The sequence below is a fragment of the Apodemus sylvaticus genome, chromosome 2 (genome assembly GCF_947179515.1).
Source record: "Apodemus sylvaticus chromosome 2, mApoSyl1.1, whole genome shotgun sequence".
Lineage (NCBI taxonomy): Eukaryota > Metazoa > Chordata > Mammalia > Rodentia > Muridae > Apodemus > Apodemus sylvaticus.
In genome coordinates this window covers 4,171,310-4,180,766 of record NC_067473.1, presented here as the reverse complement: position 1 = coordinate 4,180,766, position 9,457 = coordinate 4,171,310, and the positions used below count along the sequence as shown (strand labels likewise).

Sequence of the window (9,457 nt, the reverse complement as noted above, 5' to 3'; positions counted from 1 at the left end):
GTTTTTTAATTATGAGTATTGAAGTGTGGGTGTATGCAAATGAGCCCAGGTGCTTACAGAGGCCAGCGGTGTTGGGTCCTCTGGAGCATGAGATCAGCAATTGTAAGCTGCCCAGTGTGAATGCTGGGCTTGGATTCAGGGCCTTCTGTAAGGGCAGTGTCTGCTGTGATTTGTGTCTTGTGTTATAAGATAGTGTCTTGCCGTGTAGTCCGGACTGGACTCGAACTTAAGGCAAGTCTTGTGCATTTCCCCCAGTGCAGGGAATACAGGCACACTTCATTCTGCCATGATGTGTTTTGTTTTTGTTTTTTTTAATTTTGTTTTCTTGGTAGAGACAGGGTCTCACGCCAGCTCTGGCTAGCCTGGCATTCCCTATGTAGCTGCCAGGCTGGCCTTAGGCTTCTGTCCTTGCCTCTGGGGACTGAATTAGATCTGTCAGGCTTGGTTTGTGCTTGGGGAATATTTTGTTGTTGGTCTTTTTGTTTTCTTTGCCTTTTAGGACATTGTCATTCTGTAGCCAGGCTGGCATACACTTTGTGATGGCCCCACACTCTCCAAGTACTGGGAACACAGGGATGAACCACAGAGCCAATTGTCAGCATTTTTGTCAGTTCTGGACTTTCTTTGGTTTTGGTTTTTGGTTGTGGTTTTGGTTTGATTTTTGGTTTTTTGAGACAGGATTTCTCTGTGTGACAGCCCTGGCTATATATCAGGCTGTCTACAGAAATCTGCCAGCCTCTGCCTCCTAAATGTTGGGATTAAAGGCAAGTACCAACACCACCCAGTACTCTACCCAAAACACCAAACACCACAGCATTTTCAGGAACTAGAAGTGTTTCTAAATTTTCAACAGTAAAGGTATTTTGGCTGGTTTTTGCTCCTGCTATTGGACTCCTCACGCTTACTGTCCCTCTGTGACTTCATTCCCTATCTCTGGTTCTACTTTGTGACTTCATCAGAGGGGCAGTTTAGCTCATGTGGGTCAGAGCTCCCAGGGGCCCTGTTTGTTCAGACAGTTTTGGAGAAGGAACTGGAACTGAGCTCTCTGCCCCCCCACCCTTGGACACAAAGTGGAGGTCCACTTCTGGTCGGTTTCTGCATGTAGCAGGTGACCTGCATTTGGCTTCTGGAAGAGCGGCAAAGATAGACGCCAAGGGTGTGCCTACTGCCATTTGTGAGCGCTTCTAACGGTTAGTCTAACCCATGGCGATCTCCCCACCCTCCCGGGCCACACAAACCAAAATCCAATCAGGCCTAGAACTGCCCCGGCCGCTGAAGCCAGGCCTAGAGAAAAACCCCGAATCTCAAGACGAGCCATCATACATACTGAGGGCCACAGCTGCAGCTCAGACCCTAGCCGGTATCATCCGGTCTTGCTATGGCCCCTTTGGCCGGCAGAAGTTCCTGGTGACTGCCAAGGGAGAGTCGGTTTGTACAGGTCACGCAGCTGCCATCCTCAAGGCTCTGGAGCTGGAGCATCCAGCTGCCCAGTTTGTTCAAGAATTAGCCCAAACCCAGGCCGAGAACACGGGGGATGGCACAGCCTTTGTCGTTCTCCTGACGGAAGCCTTGCTGGAGCAGGCCCACTACCTTCTGCGGGCAGGCCTAACTCCAAGCCAGCTCCGGGAGGCCTTGGCCACGGCCACAGCACACGTCCTGACCGCTCTGCCTTCCCTGGCCATCCGCTCTCTAGGGCCTTTGGAAGACCCTTCCTGGGCGCTCTATTCTGTGATGAACACCCACACCCTGTCCAACGCAGATTACTTAACCAAGCTTGTAGCTCAAGTGTGCTGGGTTAGCCGGGAGCCGAACGGCAGCTTCAAGCCTGAGAGTATTGTCGTGTGCATACTTCAGGGTGGGACGTTGACCGATTCTCGAATTTTCCCTGGAGTAGCAATAGCCGGGAAGCTCTGTGGAGAAAAGACCGAGGTGCTGAGTGATGCCAAGGTGGCCCTGTTCGATTGCCCCTTTGGTCCTACAAATCTACTTTCACTGGCCACACCGCGTCTCTCCAACCCAGACGAACTACTAAGATTTCGGAAACAAGCCGAAAAAGTGGAAAAGGAAATAGTCCAACTGGCCGCTATGGACATTAACGTGGCGGTGGTCTTGGGCGAAGTTAATGAGAAGTCGGTGGAACAGGCGGACTTGTGTGGCATCATGGTAATTCAAGCCAAGTCCCGAAAGGAAATTGTCTACCTGAGTGAGAAGCTGGGGACTCCTCTGCTCAGTCGGCTCCTTCCTCCCCTGGAGCCTGGGAAGTGCCACAAGGTTTACAGGAAGGAGTTTGGAGATAGTGCAATGATAATGTTTGAGTGGGAAAACGAGATTGCACCTTTTCTCTCAGTGGTCCTTAGGGGACCCACCATCCAGGGACTTCGGGGTGCAGAGCAGGCTGTCTACTATGGCATTGATGCATTTTCTCAGCTGTGTCAAGATCCTAGACTGCTGCCAGGAGCTGGTGCCACCGAGATGGCTCTGGCAAAAATGCTGGTAGACAAAGGAAGCCGACTGGCTGGCCCCAACGGTCTGGCCTTCCAAGCATTTGCTCAAGCCCTGAGTTCTCTGCCTAAAACCCTGGCAGAGAACGCGGGCTTAGCTGCCCAAAAGGTGATGGCGGAAATGACTGCATTTCACCAAGCTGGGAACTTCTTCATTGGAGTGGGAGCAGACGGTTTAGTAAATGTGACGCATGAAGGTGTATGGGACATACTGAGGACCAAAGCCCAAGGGTTACAAGCCGTCGCTGAGCTGGTGCAGCAGCTGGTGACTGTGGATCAGATTATAGTGGCCAGAAAGACTCCTGTGTACCGACAGATCACAAAGCCCAACTCGAACGCAAAGGTATCCTCACCCATGAGAGCAAAATTCTTTGGAAAGTACGTATAGCAACATACTAAATAAAGAATGGTCAGGATTGCAAAGTGAGCTCCAGAATACAGGTGATTTCCTTTTCTATCCCTCATGTCTGGGGCTTCTAAAGCCGGTTTCCTTCTTTCTGGTTTTATTTTGTTTTGGGGGTTTTGGTTTGTTGTTTTGTTTGATGTAGAGTCTCTCTGTATAATAGCCTTGGCTATTCTGAAACTGGCTTTGTAGACTAGGTTGGCCTAGAACTTTCAGAGATCTGCCTGCTTCGGCCTCCCAGAATGCTGGGATTAAAGGTATACACTACCACACCCTCTGGGGCATGTTTCTTTCTTTCTTTTTTTTTTTTTTTTTTTAAGATTTATATATATATATATAAATGATGAGTACACTGTAGCTGTCTTCAGCCACACCAGACAGAAGAAGGCATCAGATCCTATTAGAGATGGTTGTGAGCCAGCATGTGGTTGCTGGGAATTGAACTCAGGACCTCTGCAAGAGCAGTTCAGTGCTCTTAACCAGTGAGCCATCTCTCCAGTCCTAGGGCATGTTTCTAAAAGGTGTATGTGTATGTGTGTGCATGTGTGTACAGGAAAGACCCACCGAGGTCAGAAGAACGTGCCATATCCCCTGGAACTGGAGTTAGAGACCTTTGTGAAGGGTATGTGGGTGCTGGGACTAGAACCCGGGTCCTCTGGAAGAACAGCTGGAGCTCTTAACCACAGAGCTGTCTCTCCCCAGCACGTGAAGTCAGGCTGAACAACAGAGATGATCTGTGCCTCCAGAGGCTGGGAGGTGAGTGCAGAAGGAGGGGCAGGCCTGTGTGGCACTCGGTCAGGTCAGCTTTGTAAATAAGACCTGTTTCAAAAACAAAGCAACCCATCACTCCAGGGTTAGGAAGAAGGAAGAGCGCAAGGCCAAGATCACCTTCAGCTACTCGATAAGTGAGGACAGATTCGGTATGGAAGACCCAGCCTCGGAGAAGAGAGGAGGGAGAGGGAGAGATTCACTTTAGGAACCTATCTCCATTGCAAGTGTGACTTTTCTGTTCCTGTTTGTCTCCATCACACCTGTTTTTACAGTAACAGTGGGTGCAAAGATGCAATCATAACAATTTTAAATTGTGTACCTGAAAAAAAAAAGTGTACCTGGATTTTGGGGGTGGGACAAAGACAGAACAGTCATCTTTTCTCAACTATGAATAACCCTTCTGTGATCTCAGCATGTGTGGGTTTATGTCTAGACAACACTGTAACACTCTAAAAGCACCAGTTCCAACTTAAAACAGTGGCCAGTCATTCTCTAATTATTTTTTTTAAAAAGATAGTATTTTGAGACAAATTTTAAAAAAATACAGGAAAAGGAGCTACAACCAAACTAATTTAAGTTGTATTTTTATTGATTTGGGGTTTTTTCGTATTTTTTCTTTTCTTATTTATGTATCTACTTATGTTTTTATGTTATGTATGTGTGTGTGTAGTTTTAGAGATAGGGTTTTTCTATGTAGCCCTGACTGTCTTGGAACTAGCTCTGTAGACCAGGCTAGCGTCCGGCTCAGAGATCCACCTGCCTCGGGCTCCTAAGTTTTGGGGTTGCAGGTGCACCCCCACCACCCAGCTATACAGTATTTTCTCATTATGGCCCCCTACCAGTCCTCATCTTTTTTCTTTGCTTTTTTTTTTTTTCTTTTGGATTTGGTTTTTTTGAGACAGGGTTTCTCTGTGTAGCCCTGGCTTTCCTGGAACTCACTCTGTAGACCAGGCTGACCTCAAACTCAGAAATCCGCCTGCCTCTGCCTCCCAGAGTGCTGGGATTACAGGCGTGCGCCACCACCACCTGGCATCTTTTTTCATCAGACATCATTTGGACCAGTGAGATGGTTCAGCAGGAAAGATGCTTTCTGCCTAATGACCTGATCTCCCCCTAGAACCCACATGATGGAAGGAGAGAGCCGGCTTCCACAAGCTGTCCTTTAAGTATCATATACTTGCTGTGGTACAAATGTAAGTGCACACACACACACACAGAGAGAGAGAGAGAGAGAGAGAGATTAATAAACAAGTAAAGCCATGATTGTTTTGTAACAATATGAAGATGTCTACCCATTTTATTATAAATGTAAGATTCCAAAGAGTGGGATAACAAGCAGGCAGCGACACACAAAGCTATAAGTCCTTAGGCATCTAGACCTGGCATAGTCGTGAGAACACAAATCTTCCCCAAGGGACATGGATATCACCTAAGAGCAAAGACGGTGGCCAGTCGCATCGCCACATGCTCCAGGGCTCTAGGAAGAGGGCCTGCACAGTGCAGCAAGCAGACACGCCTGGACCTCAGAGCTGCCGGCTCTTCCTCCCACTCCCGTTTCAGGCCCCTGTGCATGCCGGGTAAGTGCTGTAGCCTTCCCCGCCCTGGCCATGCGCCTGTGCTCTCAGGTCCTTCAGCCTGGGCTGAAGGCCATCTCCGGCTGGCAGCCTGCCCCTGAGCTCTCAACATGCTCAGTCTGAGAGGCGAGGCAGCAGCGTGAGCATCAGCTGTCAGGACCGAGCTGTCCCCAGTGTCACCTGTGCGGCTGATGGACAACTTGGATCTTGAGAAGCAGTGGCCTGGGCAGCAGTCTGTCCATCCTAGAGCCAGAGTAGCAAGGCTCTTAGTAATGTCGCCTCCAAACACCGGACTCCAGAACTTCTCCTGGCAATGGAGAAGTAGACCAGAACTCCACCTCAGTGTGGTGGAGACCCATCTGCTTCCGGAGCTGTAGGATGGAGGTTTCTTCCCAAGGCCTCCCTTCTCAGGCCGTGGCTGCTGGCTGGCTCTAGTGTCCAATTCTGCCCCAAGTGGCAACACCTGGGGTTCATCCCCATTCTGGTGGGCCTGCCAGCGCCTCCCACTGCCACTCTCATGCCTCTCTATAAGTTGCTCTGATGAACTGAAAGGAGATGACCAGATACAGAAAAACAACTAGAACGAAAACTTTGGGCTGGAGAGATGGCTCAGTGGTTAAGAGCACTGACTGCTCTTCTAGAGGTCCTGAGTTCAATTCCCAGCAACCACATGGTGGCTCACAGCCATCTGTAATGGGGTCTGGTGCCCTCTTCTGGTCTGAAGAGAGCAACGGTGGTTTACTCATATGTATAAAATAAATTTAAAAAAAAGAAAGAAAAGATCTAGTCAGAAGAAAAGACAGGAGGCTGACCTGGTGGAAGCAGTGGCCCATGTAGGAAGTGGAATGTGTTGTCTCCAAACCTTCCTCCACAAATCCTTGCAGTCCTGAAGAAAAACATGCATTCCACGTGGGGGTGGGATGGGGAGGGGAAAACAGCTCACTTTAACATGATGAGGATCCTTCCCAAGGGACCTTTGCAGGTCTCCTTTCGCCTGGCCTCATGTGCTAAGCACTCTTGGTATCTGGGCCAAGGGCTGTAAAAGCCAGAATGCAGAAGATCAGGGACTGCAGATAGCACATAGCTCAGCTGTTTACAATACTTGTCTAATGCTGGACTTTCCGAATTCCAGCTTGATACACATAGCAAGTTCCAGGCCTCAAAAAATTAGATGATAGATGATAGATAGATGATAGATAGATGATAGATAGATGATAGATAGATGGATGATAGATAGATGATAGATAGATGGATAAATAGATGATAGATAGATGATAGATAGATGATAGATAGATGATAGATAGATGATAGATAGATGATAGATAGATGGATGATAGATAGATGATAGATAGATGGATAAATAGATGATAGATAGATGATAGATAGATGATAGATAGATGATAGGTAGATGATAGATAGATGATAGATGATAGATAGATGATAGATGATAGATAGATGATAGATAGATGATAGATAGATGGATGATAGATAGATGATAGATAGATGATAGATAGATAGATTGATAGATAGATAGATGATAGATAGAAGATAGATAGATGATAGGTAGATGATAGATAGATGATAGATAGATGATAGATAGATAGATGATAGATAGATGATAGATGGATGGATGGATGGATGGATGGATAAGCAAATTGTAGGAGTAAACAACTATTTTCTTTTTTAAAATTTTTTAAAAATTATTTTATGTATATGAGTACACTGTAGCTGTCTTCAGACACACTAGAAGAGGGCATCAGGTCTCATTACAGATGGTTGTGAGCCACCATGCGGTTTCTGGGAATTGAATTCAGGACCTCTGAACGAGCTGTCAGTGCTCTCAACCACTGAGCCATCTCTCCAGTACCAACAACCACTTTCTGATTGGATTTAAGTCCACCTCCACAAGATAAAACTCATACCTGGCACCATTATGTGGCTAAGAACTTGTGGCTAGACAGGTCACAGGTCCTACAGGAGCCCCTCCCACTGTTACATTGCTATATGGAACCTAGTGAATCAGTACACAAATAGACCAATCGATCTCTCAGCCCTCTGCTGAGAAGCTGCTGTTTGCAGCAGACGGTGGTTAATAGTAACCCACAACGGGCCAGGTGCCGAGGAGAAGACACTGCAGAGTACACAGCCCTAAAAGGAGCATCTATCCTCAGACACTAATACCCCTGCCAACGCTCAGGGATATTGCAGAAGAGGAGTGGGAGCCACGAGGACGGGTGTCTTCTGGACATATCAAGATGGCTACTGTAGTGGCTCTTCCTGGTGGTCGACTTGACTAAATCTGGAATGAACTATGACCTGGATCTTGGCTAGGAGATCTTGAGGCCTAGTAGCTATGAATCCCAAAAGATTAAGACAGGGGATTTCTGAGTTCAAAGTCATCTGGGATAAAACAAGTCCCAGATCCAGGTGTGGCACACACCTTTAATTTGGGCCACACCTCCTGCTGGAAACCTACATAAGAAGCAAGATTCACTATCTCTGCCTGCTTGCCTTGTGGGCCTGAGCAACTGCTAGATCCTTGGACTTCCATTCACAACTGCTGCTGATCATTGTTGGGAGTTGGACTAGACTGTAAGTCACCAACAAATTCCCCTACTATATAGAGACTACCCATAAGTTCTGTGACTCTAGAGAACCCTAATAGAGCTACAAATAACAAACTCATCATAGGATCTGTAACAGCTTTCATAATATCTCTGAAAGCCTAAAGCCCAAATCCCAGCATGGATACGTGAGCTAATCATGAAACCCTAGCTCTAGCTGAGGAGCTACTGGTGGTTGATTGTCAGTACCTGGGATAGATAATGACAGTCACTGGTAAGTAGACTACTGTCAAACGGAAAACCACACAGCCAAGATTATGGGTAGCATAAAGTGGTCTTAAATTTTTAAAAAAAATAAAGATTTGTGGTTGGGGGTAGTAGCACACGCCTTTAACCCCAGCATTAGGGAGGCAGAGGCAGGCAGATCACTGTGGGTTTGAGGCCAGCCTCTGAGTTTCATGATGGTCAGGAAATCCTAAAAAGGAAAAAAAAAAGAATAGAGCTTTGTAGGTAGGACAAGCAGAGTGAATTCTGGAAAGAGTTGGAAGATAATGATCAGAATATGTTGTATGAAACTTTCAAAGAACTAAAAAAATTTTTAAGAAAATGTCTTAGGCACCGGGCAGTGATGGTACACGCCTTTAATCCCAGCATTAGGGAGGCAAAGGCAGGTGGATTTCTGAGTACGAAGCCAGCCTGGTCTACAGAGTGAGTTCCAGGACAGCCAGGGCTACACAGAGAAACTCTGTCTTGAAAAAACAAAAAAAGAAAAGAGAAAAAAAGAAAAAAAGAAAAAAGAAATTGTCTTAGAGCTAAGAAGATAGCTTAGTCATTATTGATTCCTATGCCCTATGCTTAAGAAAGAAAGAAAGAAAGAAAGAAAGAAAAAAGGACAATTTTAAGGAAGCAGCATTTTTCCAGACTCAACAAGTATGGGGGTTTGAATAGGAATGGTTCCCATAGCCTTGAGCATGTGAATGCTTGACCCACTATTAGTAGCATGTATACTTGTTGAGTGAGTGTAGCCTTGTTGGAGGAAGTGTGCCACTGTGGGGGTGGGCCTCTGTGCTCAAACTCTGCCCAGTGTGGAAGTGTCCCCTTCTGCTCTTCCAGCACCAAGTCAGCCTGGACACTGCCATGCTGTTCACAATAATGTCAATGGACTGAACCTCTGAACTGTAGGCCAGCCCCAATGAAATGTTTTCTTTTATAAGAGTTGCTTTGGCCATGGTGCCTCTTCACAGCAATGGAAACATGAAAAACAACAGGTAAGCATATATGAACTTAGAGATTGTGACAGTATGTACAAGACACACACACACACACACACACACACACCCCTCTGCAGTCTTGGCTTCCAGTGTCTACTGACTGCAGAATACAATGGGCAAGGACCCTGGCTGTGGCTGCTTCCCTATGTTTATCCTCTTGGCAGGCACCCCAAGTTCTGTGCTAGCAATTCTCCTCAGAAGAGGATACATTATGTCAGACAAACTCAAAGATCCTCATGAAGACACAAAGCATCACTTCATATTCCGTGCCCACGTTCATGGCAATGATCAATGTCCAATATTGCCATCGTTTAAAAAGGCAAGCAAATATACACAAATGTCATTGAAATTAGTCTTTAAAAAAAACTTAGGA

General features: G+C 46.5%; 1 protein-coding gene across 1 annotated transcript; it reads left to right on the top strand.

The window, feature by feature from the left end:
• The first annotated feature begins 1,203 nt into the window (after nucleotides 1-1,203).
• Cct8l2 (chaperonin containing TCP1 subunit 8 like 2) lies at nucleotides 1,204-2,889 on the top strand. Its single transcript, XM_052172397.1, has one exon. The coding sequence runs from the start codon at nucleotides 1,204-1,206 to the stop codon at nucleotides 2,887-2,889; it is 1,686 nt and encodes a 561-aa protein (XP_052028357.1).
• The last annotated feature ends 6,568 nt before the right edge of the window (nucleotides 2,890-9,457 follow it).